A 22,785-nucleotide genomic window follows, 5' to 3' on the forward strand; every position below is an offset into this window, starting at 1 on the left:
AATTAAAAACAATCCACTGGACTTTGTATCCAAGTTTGAAGAAGTTTTACTTCCCATTCAGGAAACTTTTTAAATTAAAAATCTCAGGAACAGTGTTAAGTTTGAGGTTTTATACAGTAGCCCAACAAAGCCTTGTTTTTGTTTTGAAAACATACACATTAAAACGGGAATCCTTAGTGCATCCTAAGGACAAAACCTGAGACCAAATATGAGCGGAGTGGTGTGTGCAGTTCAGTGCAGTGAGGAATGCTCAGATATTTATATTGGAGAAACCAAACAACCTCTCCACAGACGCTTTGCCCAACACAGAAGAGCGACCTCCTCGGGACAAGACTCTGAGGTACATCTACACCTTATGGACAAAGAATTTTCTTTTGAGGACCAGAATGTTTTCTATTTGAACAAAGAAAATAGGTGGTTTGAGAGGGACGTGAAGGAAGCCATCTATGTTAAGAAAGAAAAACCAACCTTAAACAGAGGAGGTGGACTCAGATTTGTAGTTTTCAAAAACCTACAATACAGCAATTGAGTTAATGCCTTCCCGCTCTCATTGCAGCCCCACCCCCTATACAGGAGAGTGGAGGACCTCGCTTAGTCAGCCAGGCCAACAATTCCCTTTAACGACCCACCTTTCAGAGACATAGACAGGTATGGGTCATTGCAGGCTAGAAAAAGAAGCTAAACGACCCCCATTCCAAAAGGGTGGACCCCTTCGTCTGTTTTTATCTGCATGTTTTCAAAACAAAAACAAGGCTTTGTTGGGCTACCGTATAAAACCTCGAACTCAACGCTGTTCCTGACATTTTGAATTGAAAAAGCTTTTGGATGGGAAACAAAACGTCTTCAAACTTGGAAGCAAATTCCAGTGGATCTTTTTTAATTATCTTATTTTGGAATAACCTGTTTTTTTAATGTCACTTTTTTAAAGCTTTCCAATTTTGTTTTGTTTTTTTGTCAACTGTATGAGATACAGTTAGTTTAACCACAGAAAGGATGTCAGATTATTATTATTATTATTTTTTTTTTTTGACTCATTATCAAGATCTGTCTAACCTCATTTTATTTTATTTTACGACTGACGGATTGTCTTAGGTCTCACCATTAAGGAGTTAGAAAGAAGACATCAACATTACAGTAGCACACTAAGACAGTAACTGTGTTTCCAAAAGCAAAAAGCTTTTCTGTGTGTGGAAAAAACTAGGTTTATATATAAAGCTGTTACACAGAAATAGTTATAGACTTTTCCAGACTTTTATCTCCCTGAAATAGGTATACATCTCTGTTTGTGTGGATTTTAATGACAAAAAAAATCATGTTTGAGGCTTCAGTGTTTTCAGCATCAAAAGCAAAAAACAGATCAATATTATTAATTTAATTTTCTGAATATTGTCCTTACATTAGATGAAGTCATAAATCCACATAATCAAGAGTTAGCCATTTTTTTTTAAATAATAAAACAAAATGGGATGTAGTGTTTTTTTTTTTTTAACAACACATAAAAAAACATTTAGACTGCATGATCTCCACTGTGATTCATCTCTAGGGGGAAAATAATATTTTACTTTTTCTGTTTCAGATTCAGATGCAGATTTGTTATTGTCTCTCTCCTAATATATTCCTGTTATTGTTAGAGTTTAGATGAATGTTTATGTTATCTGCTATTTAAAACCACTGTGGTTAAGCACAATAATTAATGTTTAAAAGAGATATTTTTTTCAGCTGTTGAAATGTATTGATGTTGTTGTTTTTAGACGTTTGCACACTTCTTTTCAAACCAAACTAAAGACACGAGTCTTGATTGAGTCAGTTTCCCATTGATTATTTTTGGATGTTTATTAGTGGTTTTTGTTTTTTAAAAGACAAAACTCTCATTGTGACTTTCACACATCATTTAGTGGTGCAAAAAGTTCAGTAATCCCCTCAAGAGAAGTTTATTTTTTCTTTTCTTAAAATATTACTGATTCTCTCATCCTCTTTTATTTATTAATTTTATTAATTGGATTTTTAATATTGCAAGCTTGTGTTATTGACCAAATTCTGTAGATCATAACGACTTATACTTTTCTATTAAGTTTCCATGTAAAGTGAATAATAATGACTGTTCCAATTTTTGTAGATATTTGTTTAGAACTCAGTATGTTTTGAAAATTAGTCCATCAGAGGTGGATTTATTAGATAAATCTGCAGAATCTAATTGAAGCCTTCTAATCTCCTTAAAGTTGTCTTTTTATTTCACCTTTAGCTTAATTCAAAGAAGATCAAGTCATAAAGAAAGAAAAAAAAAAACTGAAATGGCCCCTAAAATCAAAATTGGGACCTCCAAATTCAAGGTTTGGTCCCAAACCACAACCTTGGTTGCCATGGGAATAAAACATGGCATCAGCAGTAATAAAATATTTATCTACCATTTTTACACAGCTTTGAAAAGTACAGGAAGCACAGGAAGAAATCTACATTGCTAATAACTGTTGATTTTTCCTGCTAACTGGACCTACTCTTCATTTGGTGCAGCAGTAAGCAAATCTAACCTCTTTTCCAATTTAATTCAGTTTATTCATATAGCGCCAATTCACACATTGATACATCATCCCAAAGCATTAATTGCAATTCAACCAGATCATACAGTCAGATTGGTTCAAAGTTTTCTATCTAAGGAAAACCAGCTAATTACATCGACTCGTTGACTCGAAGGCAATCCCTCAAAGCAAGCATGCTAATAGCAACTGTGGGAAGGAAAACTCCCTTTTAACAGGAAGAAACCTCCAGCAGAACCAATGCACAACTCAGTGTTAGGGGCCATCTGCAGAGGCCGGCTATAGAATAGAATAGATAGAATGAAGCAGAAGTATGAAAGGTGGTCCCTCCAACAGTATCATAACTAAAGAGATAGCTCAGGATAACCTGAGCCACTCTCACTATAAGCTTTAGCAAAAAGGAAACTTTTAAGCTGAGCCTTAAAGAGTTAAATGGCCTGTACTTATATAGTGCTTTTTCAAGTCAGAAGACTTTACACTACATTCAGTCATTCACCCATACACTCCCAACCTACACTGGTGCCACTAGGCCCTCTGACCGTCATCAGTAGGCAACGAAGGTAAGGACACAACAACAGTGAAAGCCAGAGCCAGGGCTTTAACCAACAACCCTGGGGTTGCAGGGCAAAATCTTGACTCCGAAGCTACTGTCACCACTGTTAAAGTAGAAGGGTGTCTGCCTCAAAGAATAAAATTTATACACATAATGTTAAATTTGGAAGTAGTTGAAAAATGTTAAGTGGCAAACTCCAAGTAAGCAAAATAGGTTTGGCACATTTCAATGGATTTAGTAAAGTATGAGATTTCATATTTATAAAAGCTTGTGTTTAAGGCAAAATAATTATTGAGGTTTTCTTTGGTAGATGTATACAAACTACAGAAGAAACTTTTAACAAAGATGCCAATATTTGCAATAAAATAGGAGGTATTGCAAGTATCGGTGCAAATGTATTCAGATGGCCATCCACTTAACCTGAAAGGCCAGGCAAGGATATATTGGTTGGATAAATGGTAAAGAAGTTCATGGTAACTTTGGAGGAGATGCAGAGATGCTCATTGTGCGAAAAAATCTCCTGCTATGTCCATTATACAGAAATAATGGTGTCAGGTGGAGGAGATTGCCCTGCTGTCTGAGGTTTGTCGGATCGAGCCCTGGGTCTGGCTTTCAGTGTGCATTGCCTACTGATGGTAGTCAGAGGGCCTGGTGGTGCCAGTGCACGGCAGCCTCACTTCTGTCAGTGAGCCCCAGGGCAGCTGTGCCTACAATGTAGCTTGCCACCATTAATGACTGAATGTAATGTAATGCACTTGTACAGTCACAAAGATAAAGCCAATGTTTTTATTTTTTAGAGTTTTTCACAAGCAAAAAGGTCACATGAGAAAACTAAATGCACTTAATCAGAAAAAGATGCAACAGCAAAACAGTGGCTTCCAAAAATAGTGTGACTGGGGCTGAGTTTGATCATCTAAAGATGACAGCCAAAGCTGCAGTAGAAGGGTTTAGATCATATGATTATGCTTTAGAATAAGACAAACCAGACAAAATTCAACAGAGAATTTAGTGGCAAAGCTGCAAAATGTTTATGCACTGGCTGAAGTTTTTCTTTTTCTATTTTTTTTTTTTTTTCTTGTTTGTTTTTGTTTTTTTTTTGTTTTTGTCCAGAATCACTAGACATTATCTTTGCTTGTTTCAGTTTGATACTCGCACCCCAGACGAGGTTAAAACAATTGTGTCATAAAAAAGCAAAACAAAACAAAACAAAAACTTTCCAAGCAGTCAGACAGTAGAAATATGGAAACCTATCCATTGTAATACAACATTTTACCAATAGGGGGCGGTGTGGATCTCCATGCTTCTACAGTAACATGGCGGTCTGATGTAAGGATATTTTTGGTTTGATTTTTCAAAAGTACAAGGACCTGCAATCGAGGTATTTGCAGTTTTATCCTTCAGACTTAATAATATGAGATAGAATATTCATTTATTTTTGCTGTGGGCAGTCAGTCAGTCTCTGTAGATTTCTTCCTCAGTGCCATGTTCGGGTTTCGATCCCGTCTGGTCGGAGTCTGGTATCCTGAGCTCTTTGCGAGGCTTTCCAGGCTCTGCCACCGGGGTAGAAGTCCAGAAACTACACACGATTTTGTTTTAATCGTGACATTCATAACAAGTGCATTTCAGGAATACTAAGATAAAAGTAGCACAACACACTGCTATTTTCTTAGCCAGCTAGCTTAGCCTTGTGTGTTAGCTAAAAGACGCTGACTTGGTTAGAAATCAACCGAGTTTTTTATTTTTTATCACTGAATTAACTTTCTATTTTATCTTTTTTTACATATAAAGTGTGCCGAAGTCATGTAAAATGTTAGACAATGTTTGGTACTTATTCTTAATAATTGATTTGTTGTATTAACTCTGCAGTTACTAAATAGGGGTAAACTTAATTTTTTTCAACGAAGTCTGGTGTGACAGGAACACGATCCCTCAACCACGCTAGAGTTAGCATCTGGTTCCTATCTTCTCTTAATGTCTTTTTAATAGTTATCGCTGTCTGAACTACGTTTGATTAACTTCCAATTAGTGTCTGAAATATCTAAGTAATTTAAAATGTATCTGATATTTAAAGGAAGTCACATTAAAAGGGTGAACTAGTCCTTTACTCACATCCTGAATCGGATTCACATGGAATCTATGTATATTAGTGGATAGATTTTAGTTTACATCCATTATAGTTATTTTCACTTGTTTTTCTAGCTCTTTAAGTATAAAATCAAGGAAATTATGCAATATTATTGAATTCTCTGTCATGACTTTAACTAAATTTGTGTGCTCTTAATAGAAGTTGAATAAAGTTTCATACATGAAGAAAATTTTAGAGGAAACCTTCAAGTAACATGGAGCCAGTGGATCCTGTTGTCTCAGGAAAAGGTTTGTAGAAACACACTCTTTCCAGTTAGGTTTTATTTTCTTATGTGATTGTATAAATATGTTATATATATATCACCATTTAAACTTCTTTAACATTAAATGCACCAATTTCAGTGGGATTGTATGTGATATGCTGACATGTACAAGCAAAAGGATAAATGATTGATGATATTTACAACAACAAAATCTGCAAAGTCTTATTTTTGTCACATTCTTTGGATTTTTTTTAAATATATATTTATATTAAATGGTAAACCTGTTTTTTTAAAGATGAATCCCTCATCCTGAGCCACCACAAAAGTCAGATTTATGGGATGCAGGATTGACAGTTATCTAGGACTGCAACGATTATTTTGCAAATTGGTTAATCTGTCTAGCCAATAGTGTTATTGGAATCCAGGACAAGACCTTATAACCTTTGTAACATAAAAAAAATATGGATATTTTGATGATAGAAATTAATGTCAAACAAGAAACGCCAACTTGCCCAAATATTTTAAGAAAAACAACAGAAGTGCTTCTATAAGAAATTCATGAAAAACACTCTGAGAGTGAAAGAAACACATTTTTGGTCCAACATAACCTTAGAGGCATTAATGCTGATACTGGCACTTACATTTTTTAATGTATAAACCTAAATATAATTGAATGTAAATTATAATATAAATATTAATATATATTTTTTACTTTTCAATTAGCTTTTTAACTTTTTTTTCTTGAATTTTTAACTTTTTTTTTTTGCTTAATTTCCAGTAGGTAATATTCAAGGGTTCATCTAATTGGTCAAATGCCAAAATAAGATGTACAGTCATGTAGCAGTATCTTTGCTGAATGGCTGGATATAGATCTTGTGCTTCTAGACCTCACTGAGGGACAGGGGGACTCCATTTGTAAGCGGTATGCAAGTGATCAAAAACAGTAACTTTCCCTATAAAGGGTTAATGGATTAATAATCAGAAAGCAAAATGTTTCTTAAACAAGACTTTTTGCAAAATGAAACTGAATGTGATGCACACATAGGAGTTCTGGGTGGAGAATATTGACAGACGAAAGAGATTTCTATCTGAAATGCAAAATGTTTACATTAGGGCTGCAGCTAACAAGTATTTTGCAAATCGATTCATCTGTCAAAAAATTTTTTTGGATTAATGATTTTTATTTTAACTGCAAAATGTTTACATATTTTTGATTTTACAATTTTGGTATAATTGCTGCTAAGGTTGGGTCACTCTGTCACACATGTTTGAGAGTCTCTACACTCTTTACGATTAATCGATTACTAAATTCGTTGACGATTATTTCAATAATCAATGAATTACAATTTATCAGACTAATTGTTTCAGACCTAGTTTACATATTTTTGTTACAATTTTGGGGTAATTACTGCTCTAAGTGGGTTGTTCTGTAAGCTAAAGGCATGTTTTATAGTCTCTATACTCCATTTAACGATTAATTGATTGCTAAATTAGTTTACGATTATTTTGATTGTTTCAACCCTACAGTTATCCAATCAATAGATTCTCCCACCTGAGATGTAGAGCGTTGCTGCTCATACAGAGTTACCTTAGTCCTCCTGGGTGCTTTAATAAATTAATTTCCAGCTAATTGCCCTCATTGGCCTTCATGGTTTTGCTGCTTGTTTCTTCTTTAGGGGTATAAGAGTTAAGATACATAAGCATGTGAGGACAGAATACAGCTATTCTTTTTATTCTTTAATTAACTGAGTTATTAATACAAAAAAAAGATCATTTTGAAAGCCATTCTCACATGGTTTAATCTTTCTCCTTGCAGGGCAAGACAAGCCATCACAGTCTCTTTATTTATCTCCCAGCTCAAAAGGACGGCAACGGAAGAAAAACCCCAAGTATTTAGATGAACCGGATTTCACTGAAAATGTCAAACAGAAATCCCCCAGAAAGTCACCGGAAAAATGTGTACCCCCTAAAAAGACCCCTGCAAAACCTAGAAAAACTAAAACACCTCCAACAGAGACTGCAAACGGAGAAAAAGAACAAATCCCTCCAGATACGGTGGAACAGACATTAGTAACGCCTAAAAGACGAGGAAGATCCAAAAAAACACCGTTAGTGAAGACGGCTTCGCCGTCTCTAACTGTCACTGCTGATGGAGACCCCCAAACCACAGAGACTGGAGGTGCAGAAAATTCAGTCAAGCAAGAAAATGGGACACCGAAGCCAAAGAGAAAGTATGTCAGAAAGAAGCCTGTAGAGGAAGTTAGAGATCCACCAGATAAAAAGGAGCAAGGAGAACCTGATGAGGAGCCTGAATCCGGGGGCCGTCGCAGAAGAGGGGCCGCAAAGGTGTAAGTTACATGAAGTCTAAAATATGCCTTTAAAGAAACATACACTTTGAATTATTGCATATTTAAAGTGTGGCTTCTGTAGAAATATATAAAACTCTACGTGTTCTGTTAGCCTTTCTTTACTAAAATATTGCATCTAGATATGAAGATCTAGCCTCCTTCCCTTCAATGGCTTCAATTATACCTGCATTAACTTTAATGCAATAAACAAAACCCCAAAAAAATCTTCCAGGGCGCTGAAATACCTTCACGATTTAGCCAAAGAGGCGTTTGCTCATTCCAGAGATGAACCCGACTCTGAGCAGCAAGAAGAATCCCAAAAGAAAGGCTCCAAAAAAGGTAGAGTGGAAGTCTTGATTGTTTGCATCACCTGCCGCTCGATCTCTCGCCTTATAGCTTCTGTTTTAATCTCACTCTAGCCTTTCATAGATTAATTTTTTACCCAGTGTTAAAGGAAAAGTCCGGTCAGCAAGGAATAATCAATGGATCGTTGCGATCACTCATTCTAGGAGCGGCCATTTTTGCCCAAATATAGTAACACCTCGCTCCGGACATCTTCCAGCAGTGATGTCATGGTGCGGTAAGCCTAGCGCCATTCTCCCCACTTTACAAGCAAAATCAATGGGAACTACTAGACACATCTGCAATCACCAACTATAGGGCTTGGGCGTCGTGACGTAATTACTTTGCGTCGCTGCCATCTTGAATGCCTCTTTTACCACTGCTCATACTACTGCCTATGACTACCGCGTGCTGTACTCCCTCTCACCCGTGTTTTAATTTGATTAATTTCACCTTAACTGGATTTCAACCATGGTAAACCGTTGCTGTATTGTGGGCTGTAACAGCGCAACACATGATCGCCATGGGAAAAACATAGAAAATGGGTTCACTTTCCACCTCTTTCCTGCCTGAAAGCGCAACCACGGAGACCAGGTGTCAGAGATAAAGAGTTGTCGGCTAGCTTGGATCGGGGCTGACCGAACATAACTTTCCACAGTATCCCGATGTCAATGATGGTGTGTTCCCTGCATTTTCATTCTGGTAATTTAGAGATGCACGGTTTTATTTTATAGCCTACATTGTTTCTTTCCTTCAAAGTTGGGATCTTTTACGGGAAAATAATAAAAACGGCAGAGGAAAAGGCTCAAATAGGTGAGAAACCCAGAGGGTTGGCAGTTAACGTTACTAACTACACCTTTGAAACACATAGCAGCTAGTTAAAAGAACATTACATGCGTGAGTGGTTGTTAGCACTAGCGGTTAGCAGTTACTAAACTAGCAGGTTCCAGAGCCCGTCTGATCACAGCTTACCTTCGTACGCATTACTGTGTTCCCACTGTTTGCTGGCTTTATGATGTGCAGCTCCTGAACCCATCCATTCATGAACTGCACATGAGACTCCAAGGACTTGTAGCTTCGGAACTGTTTTGCAGTATAGGCGCTCACTCATCGGTGCTCCACTCATTGTTTGGAACTTCATATGGATCCAAATTATTAATAATGCTGATTTTGTCAACAAACCGGTCCCTGGCTTCTCTATTTAATGTGTCCCGGTAAATTCCAGATGCTTTTCGGGATTTTAAAATCTTTTTCTCTCTACTTTTACGTCTCTTCTTTCAACAACAACGTTGTATCAGAGCTATGTTTACGTTCGCGTAGCCATCAACATGGCCGCCACGTCCCACAATGTAACGCAGATCCCAAGCCCTTTTAGCCATGCATGTAGTATATTAGATTTTGAGAGGACTTCACCATTTTAATTCACCAGAGCTATAGTTAAACTAACAATGACCTTGTGCATGGCAGTTGGATGTTGTAATACATCGGATAAAAGTGAAAAAAAAAATTAGTTATTTCACTTTTCCTCCACGGACGGGTTCGTCATTGCCATCAAACCTCTGGCCAGATAAAAAACACGTAATATGTAGCCAACATTTGGAAGAAGAATGTTTTCAAGATGACTTGGATAATAGCGCATTGTGACAAACACCAGATACAGCACTGGCACCTGATCAACAGCCGATACCACACCGTGACGTCACAAACCAGTAGGTGGCAGTAGTGTTCTTTGACAAACATGGATGCCTCCAGTAAAGCACATTCAAATGAAAATTATGCTTAATTAAAACACTTATCATTTATTGAACAGAAGGTAATAATTTCATATTTATAGTACTTTCAGAAGTTTGAATTCTGAATATGACTGAACTTTTCCTTTAAAGAAAGACACCACCTTTACGATTTAAGGGAATATAGTAAAACGATGACGAAACGCATCTATAGATGGAAATTGCAGCTTTCAAAAATCACATAGGAAGAAACGAAGGTAACTTTTAGAGGATAGAACTTTGTAGGATTCTTATCTATGTGTCTGAACTCCAGGCCGAAAGAGAAAACGGGACGACATCGACGCTCTGGACGATGAAGACTTTGTTCCGAATATCGTAGACGAAGAAGAGGACGAGGCTGATGAAGGCGACCAGGAAGAGGAAGAGTTTTGGGATGAGGAGAGAGATGGCAGAAGGTTTCCATCTGCTTTTTACAGCAGCAAGGGCCGTGTAAGATATAATTTTGATTTTAAGACTTGGGTCACTATTGATCAATTTGATAAACCTCACTACAATATAAAGTTAGATGGCCAAGAAAAAGATTTTTGCTGACTAATAGAATTTTCTTTTGTCTGTTTTTATAAGCAGAGCTGAAGGGATGTAGAACATTAGAAAATTAGCTTTCATCATGAATTATCAATCAAAAGGCGTAATAAACTAAAACCATATTCACTCTGTGTTTTTCTTCCCTGCACCCTTACAGGGCAAACCCATCAAAGGAATACCTAATAATATCATACAGACAATGACGGACTCAGCTGAGAAAACCAGGAAATTGTAAGTGGCTTTTCTCTCTGTGTTGAAGTTCTGCATCTTGGCATAGAGAAGTAGTTTGAAAATAAAGACCTGCAGGTTTGTCCAACTGCATGTCTGTGTGTTTTCAGCCGGGAAGAGCACTGCAGCAGCTGGGTGTTCCCAGACTGGGTTCCCTCTGCTAAAGATTGGGAGCCTGTTCCAGAAAAGTAGGTTCCCTTTGTCTGTTTTGTGTGCCTACTATCAAACATTTGATTTGGGAGCTATGTGTGACTTAGTGGTAGCAGGAACAACGTTAAACGAGATAACATTCCCCAATGCAGCCGCCAACCAGGGGCGGATTTACCATTAGGCAATACTAGGCAGTTGCCTAGGGCCCCAAGTTCCTGGGGGCCCCATAAAACTTTCCATGTATGGTTAATACAACTATTCCTTATTTGTGCACATTAATTATGTTTTTGATCAAATCCTTTGGCTAAAATGCCATCAGAACAAAGAAAAAAGCTCCTAGCGCCAAATCTAGCGACTTTTTTCTGCTACTGGAGACTTTGGAGACAACATCTAAAAGCAGCGAACTCTGCTCTCCAGAGCGAGTAGATTGGTAACCCCGCCTCCTGCTCTCCTTTATCTTGTCTGCTGTCATGATTCATGCAGCTACTATTTCATCCAAATGAAAAATGGAGAACAGATAAGCAGATCATGGCTTGTCTACAGTGAAAAGAAGGACTGAGTTATTTTTCCTTTACAGACAGCATGAAAAGTCAGCTGAGTACAAAACATAGAGAGGAAAACAAGAAGAAAAGGGACAAGAAGAGAGGGACAAAACCTAGAACAGATAATGGATGTCTATTCTATTAACATTTCTCTATCTGTAGAATGGGGCTGTTTGATGTGTTGTCTTCTCCATTCAGAGGGGCCCCTGCCTGTCTTTGCCTAGGGCCCCAAAATTCCTAAAGTCGCCCCTGCTGCCAACGGCTCGATTCCCAACCCATTGCCTCTTACTGCACCCTTCTGTCTCTGCCATTCCTCCTTTTCCAGCTACCAGTTATTAAAGGTCACTAGGATCCAAAGGAACAGACTTTTAGCTAGCAAAGTGTACGGGTGTACATTGTATGCCCTTTAATATAAATATTAGAAATTGTACGGCCTGCTTTTGAAATGTACGGCTTTGCGAAGCCTTGCTTTCCACTCCAGAAACTGTTCAAACTTTAAAAATTTCAGCAGCAGCAGATGTCGGAGTTGGGAAAATTTGAACTTTTTCTGCTCAAGGTGCCACGTCAACCAATCAGAGAAGCTGATCTACGAGCTTACAGGGAGACAGACGCAGCATCGCTGATGCGGAGCGCTATGATCACTCCTCTAAAACAGTTTATCAACGCCTAAATGAACTTAAAATGTTGAGACCTGCCGACAGTTCTGGGTGAACTGACTAAACAGACGATGCATAAAAATATATTAAAACTAGTTTTTACTCACCGATCGCAGCAAACACAGCAAAGCAGCTCTCTGCCATTAAACACAGGAGCTGCAGAAGCATCGGACAACCATCTGGACGCGCTACAGGAACCTCACAGATGCTCTTGAGGCGCGTCCTTAATGCGGACAGGCATCAAAAAGGTAACAGCAGACGCTTTTTTGATGCTCTAATCGCGGTGTGAACATAGCATTACACTTTCTTATTGTTTGAATTAACCTCCAACCATCCATTTTCTTACACGCTTGTCCCAAGTGGGGTCGCGAGGGGTGCTGGTGCCTATCTCCAGCAGTCAATGGGCAAGAGGCGGGGTCCACCCTGGACAGGTCGCCAGTCCATCGCAGGGCAACACAGAGACACACAGGACAAACAACCATTCACGCCTAAGGAGAATTTAAAGAAGCCAATTAACCAAACAGTCATGTTTTTGGACTGCGGGAGGAAGCCGGAGTACCCGGAGAGAACCCACGCATGCTCAGGGAGAACATGCAAATTAATAAATTAACCTATTAACATAATATTCTACCTAAAAATGATCTCATGCCTTCCATATAAAAAAATTCCACCTCCAGTCAAGCACACATATTTCCCATAATCAGGAAAAGTAGTGTTTAATTTAGATGCATTCCACCTTAAAATACAGGAAATAGCGTTTCAGTCTAAATTTCAAAATTTTCTAGGGGAGGAAACCTCCTTAACCCCCAACGCCTTGCAAAGTCTAAAGATGTGATACACCAAGGAGTACACCCCATGAAATATTCTTAGCTAAAAGCCTGCAAAGGAACAGTTAATTTGCTATAATTACCTTTTATTGCTAAGAAAATAAAAAAAAGGGCTGCGTCTGAAAACTCAATCACAGAAGAGGCTAAAACCTTAACCATGGACACACTCCGAGCTGGGATAATGTTTCCTGATAGAGGATGAACATGTTAACCAAGCAAATAGAGTAGGACATCATTTAGTTTCTGTGCTCTATTTTTTGATCTAAAAACAAGTAAAAAATTCTTTAAAAAGTGAATTTGCCGGTTATTTAAGCAGGTAAATAAGAAGAATTGCTAATAGAATTTTTATTTTTGCCACGGTATGAGACAGTTGGATATTATGCGCTCAAAATAATGGTGTTGGTTTTTTCCAGTTTTAAACATAAATCGTCTTATTCTGTCTTCCTAACCTGCTCAAAATAAGGAAAAATACACTTATTTAAAGAAAAGTTTACTTATATTCCAATTTTCCGCTGTCATTTTGTGCAAGGAACACTCATGACATAACATTTAGAGTTTCCCAGTGATGTTAATTTACTTGTCAGGTTCAGGGTCATAACTGGGCTTCTGTAAAGATGCTAGAAAAGATGTAGCTACCAAACATGCAGGGCATCCGAGCAGCTGGGAGCCTCCATTCGTTTATCCTCTTAGTTTATTGCTGTGAGTGTCCATGGTTCCTCTATGGTTCTTATAGGTCCATGAGGATGACTGCTGTGCTCAATGTCAAAAGAGCTGTTTTAACTGAATAGTTTGTTAGATTTTCTACTTTAAACTAAGTGCACGTCATGCTTATGTTTATCACCAGTATTGTGAATAAAGTGAAGCTGACTCAGTTCTGCAGCTCTTTGCTAAACGTATCTGTTAGGTTTATGAAATGATCTGGTCTGCATACGATCGTTTCATGAAACGGATGTGTTACTTTGATGAGCTTGACAGATTAGCTGGAGATACTATGAAAATGAAAACATACAAAAAAACTAATAATTTGTTTTAAGGTGTGATATAGACACCGGTCTTCATTAAGAATTGTATTATAAGGCCTTATTGGAAGCTAAACTTCCTCATCTATGAACACAAACAAACAGCTTTTCTTTGGCAATCAGAAGTCAGTGCACCATCCGAGCTCCTGATTAAGCTGCTTACTTTAACCTAGTATGAAGATATGTTTATTAAATTTAACTAAATATAATACGCTTTCGCTTCTTTTTTTCAGTGAACTGGAAAAATACCTCCCTCAAGAAGTTAAGTCAGCTGCTTTCAAAGTGACCAGAGAAGGTCTGACGAAGGAAGAGGCGCCGCAGCTTCGGCTCAGCAGGTGAGTCCGCCCAACGTTTTTAGTTCTTCTGACACAATAAGGGAATTTAAAGTTGGTTCATTTGATTAAAAGGGAGTTTTTCCTCTCCACTGTCGCTACAAGCATGCTTAGTGTGAGGGATTGTATTTGAGTCAATGAGTCGATGCAATCAACTGGTTTTCTTTAGATAGAAAACTGTGAATCAATTTGACTGTATGATCTGGTTAAACTTTGAGATGACATGTGTTGTGAATTTGGCGCTATATAAATAAACTGAATTGAATTGAACCTTGCAGGTTTGAGGCAACGCCAGCTCACCGGGATCGCTGGGACATGATCCTGTTTGCTGGTGGACCGGTCTGGGCCATGGAGTGGTGTCCCACACCTGACGGTGCTCCTGCCTCCCAGTACCTCGCTCTCGCTTGCCATCGAGGGATGGATGACCTGCACTGTGTGAACCGGACCTACTCAGAACCAGGACTCCTCCAGCTGTGGGACTGTGGCAAACTGGAGTATGACAGCAGGTAGATGAAGGCTGCAACTAATGATCAATTTCCTTATTGATTAATATGTTGAATATTTTTTTCTATTAATAATCAGATAGCTAAATTTCCTTACATTTAGGAGCATATTGACTCACTGAGATCTTGAATGCAAAAGGTTTTTTTTGTTTGTTTTTTTACGATGTTGGTATATTTACTAGTCTAAGTGGGTCAGTCTGTCAGATAAAGGCCTTTTTTACATTCTCTATGCTGCAGTTAAAGATTAATAGATTTTTTAATTCGATTAATAATAATAAATTTAGTCCATTATTTCAATAAATGATTAATCTGATTAGTTCTTTCAGCCCTAAGGTAGATATTAGGGCCCTAAAGTAGATAATCGGCCCCCTATCGGTATCGGCCTCAAAACTTAATATCGGACATCGGCCACCCCACCAGTATTTAACCCGATATTTGATCAGCTTCTGAGTTTCTAAAGTCTAAAAAGAAAAATAAAGATACTACTTCTTCTTCTTCCTCAAAAACTTCTTTTTTACAGACTTAAAAACTTCTGAAGACGAAGGAAAAAATATTGATACATTAAAATATCACAACATCTTCATATGCTGATATATTGCCATTTAAAAACACCATATCAATCTCTTTTACTAATGAAATATTCCTATATGTCATCGTTATGCTACGAAATCCCCCGACAATTCACGAAATTTTGCCATATTTTTATATGTTGATATATTGACGCGGTATCGATTAGGGGTGTAAATAATAATTGTTTTGTATCGATGCATCGATCCAAAAGCCGACGATCCGATGCATCGATACGTCCTCAAGATAATCGATTCATGTTTTTTTTTTTCCTCTGGTCTATTTTTATCCATTTGCTCCTGGGCGTAATTCTCCTCCCGTGCTGCGATGCCGCTAAACCTATTTTTCCCTCCTACCGCGCTTCCTGGTTATACTCTTACAGCAGTGTGTTGCAGTAAGCTTGACACAGACATTTTTAAATTATGCTCAGTATTGAAGCGTGGTCTGTGCTACACGTTGTGGGTCTAGATACGGCCGAGGCAGCGAGGAAGGGGGGGCGAGTTTAGTCCGACGACGGAGGGACATGAGGGCCAAAAAGAGCGGAGATCCAGCTGGAAAAAGGGTCCCAGCGTTCCCGCGCACCTCGCTCTTCTAGCGGGTCAAACTTCACGAGTTGTTTTCCGTAATTTCGGTCATAAAAACAAAACAAGCCGGCCTCCTGTCTGCTGCACTGTTTGCGGTCAGCTACAGTCTGGGAGAGGTGCAGCGGAGCGTCTCTCAAGGGGGCGGTGACGTCAACACTCTGGAGCCTTCTTCTTCTTCTTTTTTTTAATGGCGGTTGGCAAACAACTTATAGGTGCATTACCGCCACCTTCCAGAATGGAGTATGGACCAGAAAAACTATTATATTCTCCCTAAAATACCCGTTCTTCTTAGAAAATTAAAAATACTCCCAAAAACTACATCCCCAGATGACCTTTGAAACAATTCCCTTATATCTAGTTTACTTTTATTCCTGTCTAACTCTCTACACAACATCTCTCTTTCCTGAGTATATTTATTACATTCTAAAAAAAATATGTTGGACAGTTTCTCTGGAGCCGAGGTATTGCATTGAACTGATTACACTAATATTGTGCAGTATTTTTGCAGTATTTTTTGATGCAACTTTTCTACTTCTGTTATTTGCTGTTGTATCTAAAGAAAATGCATAATGATATTACAGCTTTCATTGATTTATTTCAAACTTGAAACTTTGTTTAGCCTGTAAGGTGTAAAAAAAAAAAATATTAATAAAGGAAAAATGTAACCGATTAATCGATTAATCGAATCGAATCGAATCGAATCGTGGTGTATTCTTGAGAATCGAAAATAATCGAATCGTTGGGTCAGGAAATCGATACTGAATCGAATCGCCATGATGGATGTGATTTACACCCCTAGTATCGATCTATTTTACTAACAAAATCTCACAAGAATTTGCAAAATATCACGAGAGTTTGTAACAGAACGATGAAATTCCATGAGATTTTGAAAGTAAAATAGATCGATATCGCGTTTTTAAAAATCAATTTGATATCAGCATATGAAAATATATTTGAGTGTATTATCTTTCAAAGTGTCAGAAATGGATAACAAAACTGCTATTTTCAATGACTACTTATTTTTGTCCAGCTTTAACATCAGTATCGATATCGGTTATCGGCTACATGAGTTTTAAAATATCTGATATCGGCCAAAATCCCAATATCGTGCATCCCTAGTAGATATAATATATCCACATTTAGATTGTTGTAGTATTATTAATGTTCCTATTTTGGTCCTTGGCAGCAGCATCCCGTCTCTGTGCCTCCATTCTCATCTCTGTAAATTCTTTTTTGTGTTTTCTTTTCCATGTTTTTCTACCCTGTCTTCTTTCACTGGATCTTTATATTTTTTTTCCTGTTTCATGCTTTCCTCCTGTGCAGACCAAACTCTCAGCCGTCTCTGGCTTATGGCCTGGCTCAGGACAAAGGCTTCATCTGGCAGCTAAAGTGGTGCCCTGCAGGAGGTTGGGAGCTTCCTAACTGTGTCAGAAAGGTAAAGCAAAATAAAGAGTCTGTAGCTAAATGTGTTTGCTATTTAGCCTTGAAGGTGATGGGATTTTTATCTTTTCGTTTCTCTTCAGGCTTTCTTGCCCAGACTGGGTCTGCTGGCAGCAGCGACCTCCAGTGGTGTGGTCACCATTTATAGCCTGCCCCACCCTGAGGCTTTGCTCTTAAACAGAAAACTGTCAAACTCAGGTAAGGCTCAGAAATGTGTCAACTATATCAGTTCAGGTTTCTTTTTTGATATTTTGTTTTTAATACTTTTAAACTCAGGTTACATGTTTTTTTTTTTTTTTTTTTTTTTTTTATTTATGCTTTTTCAGAGTTAAACAGACAAGACAAAAAAGAGAAAAAAAATACAGCAAAACAGTAAACAAGTACAGCAAAAACAAAAAACAAGACAAAACGGTGTCAGCAAACTGAAGAACTGATAAGAGAATAATTATATTATTATTATATTAATAGAACATATTAAAGCACGAGGCAGAGTCAGAGAGGACAACAAATAATTCTGCAGACATTGTGTCAAGCGGATCAACATAAAACATGGGATATCAATAAAAAGAAGAGTGCAATAAAGGATGACAGTATTGAGATAATAATGCATAATAATAAAAAGAAAAAAAGGTCCAGAAAAGAGTCATTTTAACCCATTATTTTGAATATGTCTATTAAAAGGATCCCACACATCAAGGAACTTATCATGATTGTCTGACAGAGAGTATCGAATTTCTTCGAGATAGATACAGGACACCATATCATTGAGCCATTTCTTAAAGCATGGAGGTGTAGAGGATTTCCATTCCCTCAGATTAATCCGTTTTGCAACCACCAAACCAAACATTAGAGACTGCTGCAGAGACATGGGAAGAGCAACCCAGAATTATCAAATGGTTTTCCGGATATAGAACTTTGCCATAAGCGTTATTATAAAATTTAAATATTCTGTACCAAAAGTCCATAAGCTTAGGGCAAGAGCAAAACATATGACCCTAAGTCCCATTATCTGATTTACATTTGTCACATATTGGAGACACACTAGGAAACAGCTTACCAAGTTTGGTTTTAGAAAAATACAAACGATGGATAACCTTGAATTGAATAAGTTGCAATCTGGAATTAATGGAACAGGTTTTGATCCTTGACAGACTAAAATTCCACATCTCATCTGAAATTTCGACTAGTATGTCAGAAGCCCAGGCTTCTTTTATATGATTAGTAGAAGGAGATGAACTGAAAAGATTAACAAAGTGAGAGATTAGCTTTCTAGAAGTAGGGGGCTTTTTTATAAGCTCGAAGAGCTTTTTAAAAAAAAGATTAACTAAAAAAAAAGAAGATCACATGATGTCTCAGCTCTATCTGAGGTTTATGCTGTAGTAAATCGCTGCTATAGTTATATCGAGATCATAATAGTTATATAGATCATAATGTTAAGCAGCCATTCACACTTAGGCACTGTAGGAACAAGATGAGGAGGGAGGAAGCTTGAATCAAACCCACAGCCTTCTGATTGGAAAATAATTCCTCTCATTGCCACATAGTCGCCTCAGATAGCAAAAGAAGAACTTAGCCTGTTCATTTATAACAAAACAATAATTCTCTAATATCTATAGCAGAGTGACAAGCAGTGATCCAGAATAAAACTCGACATCAAGAGAGATCATGGCTGCACCACTTTACCATAACCCTTATAGATGGTTAATAAATAGTTTGTAGAAATGTTATTAATTAATCTTTGAACACTTTATAACTCATTCACAACTGGATATTATGCTTTCAACATATTATGCATGTTTAAAATTATTTTTTTCAAATTCTTATCATGCTTTTAGTTGAATTTAAATATTTAAGTTCAATTCAAAAATACTTTATTTAATTAGATTAGGTGGTAGTAATCCGGTCTGAAATGCAAGAAACTGGTCAGTTTTGTGTCCTACTCCACTTAATTATTGCATAATGAACACTCTAAAAGATTAACATAGGTTTACAAATTAATTAATGGCATGCAAATATATGCATATGTTTTTTTTTTAAATTATTATTATTTTAAAATGCTACCAAAATGGCTCACGTTGAGTGAACAGTAAGTTTTAAAAACACTGAAAAAAAACCCCACATGTTGCAGTTTTAGGCATGTCCAGCAGAGGTCAGTGTTGCTTTACTGCACCCTGAAGTTAGGCTAACATGCAGATGAATAGCTGAGGTATAGCTTCTTTAAAATGTCCCAGGATAATCTAGATATAGTCATGTTTGACTCAGGCTAATCCTGATGTTGCCCCGGCTTTATTCTTTGGCATTTATAACTAGAAACGTTCTAATTCAGGTCAATTTTAGGGAGCAAAGCATCAGTTACTTCTTCAGACCTTGGAAGTTGTATCCTGAATCCTCAAAATGTTCATGTTAAGGAGATAAAGGTTCACATTTCATGTCTCCAAACTCCTAGCATACAAAGACATAACTCTAAGAAATCATCCAACATTTTTGGTCATTTAATAGCTGATGAATAGCTTAAGCACGTCAGAAGGTGTTAATAGCAGGGTTTCTATGTCACAGGCTTTCACACACAGCTATACGAACTCAATACTAATAATGTAATTAATCAAACAGCCAGATTATCCATCATGTCAGACATGGACATGATTAACTGGAGCAAAACTTGAGCCAGTTTAATGAAACCACCCTGGAGGCCCCTCCCTTTGGTTGTTTCCATGCTTCCATGCTGCTTTAACAATGGCAGCAGTAAAAAAAAAAAAAAACAGGGGTCCATGCTGAGAGTATGGATGATGGAGCCTGTGGTCAAGTTTATTCACATCACCACGCCTGCAGCCTTTGGCGCTCTGCTGATAGAACAGTGTGAATGTGATTAATGAGCGGTTTATCTGCAGCATCCATCATATGCAGAAAGGCTCTTATGTCTTTGTGAATAAGTGTTTTTCTTCCTGTCAGGGGTCTGCTCAGATTAAACACGACACCAGAGAGTTATCTTCTCTTTGATGCTGTTAATAAAGCAGAAGATCTTATTGATTATTGATAACACATTTTCTCTCTAAATATGTCAACCTTTCATTTGACTGGATTTTTTTTAGTGGGGGAAACATTCCACCTGAAGACATAATTGTTTTTAGCAAAGGCTTGGTTCTCATGATGTTCATACTTTAAAGGAGCTCAACTTAAAGAGATTCTACAGGAAATTCTAGAATAAAGGAAGACGATTTAGTGACTGGTTATAATTTTGATATTTACCTGTTTTGTATGTTTTAGGATCAACATTATACTGAAAGATCCTACGATGAACCATTTTCAGGTTACTGGGAGAGGCTGGTAGATGTTCATGGGCGTAGGTTTGCATAGGGACTAGGGGTGTAAATAATAATCGTTTTGTATCGATGCATCGATCCAACAGCCGACGATCCGATGCATCTATATGTCCGCAAGAGTATCGATTCATTATTTTTTTTTTTTCCTCCGGTCTATTTTTATCCATTTGCTCCTGGGCGTAATTCTCCCTCCCGTGCTGCGGTGGCGCTAAACCTATTTTTCCCCTCCTACCTCGCTTCCTGGTTATACTCTTACAGCAGTTTTTTGCAGTAAGCTTGACACAGACAATTTTGATTTATGCCCAATATTGAAGCGTGGTCTGTGCTACACGCTGTGGGTCTAGATACGGCCGAGGCGGAGAGGAAGTGGGGGCGAGTTTAGTCCGACGACGGAGGGACATGAGGGCCAAAAAGGGCGGAGATCCAGGTGGAAAAAGGGTCCTAGCGTTCTCGTGCCCGTCGCTCTTCTAGCGGGTCAAACTTCACGAGTCGTTTTCCGCAATTTCGGTCATAAAAACAAAACAAACCGGCCTCCTGTCTGCGGCACTGTTTGCAGTCAGCTACAATTTGGGAGAGGTGCAGCGGAGCGTCTGTGGAGGGGGCGGGGACGTCTGGAGCCGAGGTATTGCATTGCACTCATTGCACTGATTATGTGCAGTATTTTTTTTATGTAAAGCCTTCCAGAATCTATAACTCAGTGGTAATATTTTTCAGTGAATGAGGTTTTAATAGGAATAGGTGGAGTGCAACTTTTCAACTTCTGTTATTTGCTGTTGTTTCTAAAAAAAAAAAAAAAAAAAAGCATAACGTTATTACAGCTTTCATTGATTCATGTTTAGCCTGTAAGGTGTAAAAAAAAAAAAAAAGAAATAGAACCAATTAATCGAATCCAATCGTGGTGTATTCCTGAGTATCGAAAATAATCGAATCGTTGGGTCAGGAAATCGATACTGCATCGAATCGCCATGATGGATGTGATTTACACCCCTAATAGGGACCATAGGGTCATGTCCCTACCAAAATATTGGACCAACCTACTTGTCCCTACCAATAATTCAATGTGAATAACATGTTTATAATTTACATCTTTGCTGCAGCAGTGGCTTCTTTTCCTCTGGCAGCTTCACTGCCTGGTAGGTGCTGCTGCTCTGTCTGACTGCCTGCCTGCTCTTTTTCATATTTTTTGCATTGGACCAATGAAACTAAAGACCAATAGTGTCCCTACTAAAGTTGAAATCAAACCTACGCCCTTGTAGATGTTATATACAGGGTTCCTTAAAAAGTCTTAAAAGGCATTGAATTCTTCAAAATAAAACTAAAGCCTTAATTGGTATTAAAATGACTTAAATTAGTCTTTCGTAGGTCTTATTTTTTAAAACATCATTATAAGGATTATTTTTATTACGATTTATTTTTGTAATCTAAATAAAACATTAAAATTGAAAACTTTTTTTTTTTTTTTGTTGAAAAAAATTATTGGTTTCCTTCCCGATAGCGGAACCATTAAAAGCGTCGTTGTTGCGGCCGAGACATTTGGGAGATGCACCATTAACTTTTTGTCTGGAAAATATGAGCAAGTGTAAATGTAACCAAAATTGTCTCCAGCCAAGAGTTTTCTCCATGGCTAAAACCAGGGAACATACATGAGGCTCAGTGGATTTTGTGCGAGAAGTCATTCAAGCTCGGAACGATGGGAATTAAGGCAGTGGAGTCACATGCGAAGCATGAAACTTCTTAGTTTTGTTCCACCCTTGTCTCTGCAACGCCTCCACTTATCACCAAATCAAACATACTAAGAAAACGATACAAAGAAAAATAGCTGCAAAAAAGACTTAGCACTGGTTATGTTGTGGCTTTAAAACTGTTTTGTTTTGTTCCCTGCTAAAACAAAGTTTGTGAATTCAGTTAAATAATTGTTAAAATATATCTGTCATTTGTGTGTTTTTTAGCTTTCTTCCTGTTTGGGAAGCTTTTCAAAATTTTAAACATTAGTGCAGTGGTTTATGTTAAAATAAACCTTTGGGTTAAGTTGTTGCAAGCAGGTTTTTCTTGTGTTTCTTGTGAATTTGGTCTTAAATTTTTATTTCAAGTGGCATTAAAAAGTCTTGAATTTAACTTGCCTTATGCTGTAGGAACCGTGTATATAAAAATGCCCTGATATGTTAAAGATATAATTA

General features: G+C 37.7%; 1 protein-coding gene across 1 annotated transcript in view; it reads left to right on the plus strand.

Moving 5' to 3' along the window:
- Window positions 1-4,358: 4,358 nt before the first annotated feature.
- The window catches only part of gtf3c2 (general transcription factor IIIC, polypeptide 2, beta), a 44,977-nt gene continuing 26,550 nt past the window's right edge, over window positions 4,359-22,785 (plus strand). Inside the window, exons 1-11 of the mRNA XM_038304126.1 lie at window positions 4,359-4,465; window positions 5,372-5,460; window positions 7,252-7,783; window positions 8,016-8,122; window positions 10,169-10,344; window positions 10,598-10,671; window positions 10,779-10,856; window positions 14,096-14,197; window positions 14,473-14,700; window positions 17,172-17,283; window positions 17,372-17,486. Coding sequence (XP_038160054.1) covers window positions 5,427-5,460; window positions 7,252-7,783; window positions 8,016-8,122; window positions 10,169-10,344; window positions 10,598-10,671; window positions 10,779-10,856; window positions 14,096-14,197; window positions 14,473-14,700; window positions 17,172-17,283; window positions 17,372-17,486 — 1,558 coding nt within the window. The 5' untranslated portion in view covers window positions 4,359-4,465; window positions 5,372-5,426. The remainder of the gene's footprint in view (window positions 4,466-5,371; window positions 5,461-7,251; window positions 7,784-8,015; window positions 8,123-10,168; window positions 10,345-10,597; window positions 10,672-10,778; window positions 10,857-14,095; window positions 14,198-14,472; window positions 14,701-17,171; window positions 17,284-17,371; window positions 17,487-22,785) is intronic.

The sequence above is a fragment of the Cyprinodon tularosa genome, unplaced genomic scaffold (genome assembly GCF_016077235.1).
Source record: "Cyprinodon tularosa strain WSP-4 unplaced genomic scaffold, ASM1607723v1 ctg526, whole genome shotgun sequence".
Taxonomy (NCBI): Eukaryota; Metazoa; Chordata; class Actinopteri; order Cyprinodontiformes; family Cyprinodontidae; genus Cyprinodon; species Cyprinodon tularosa.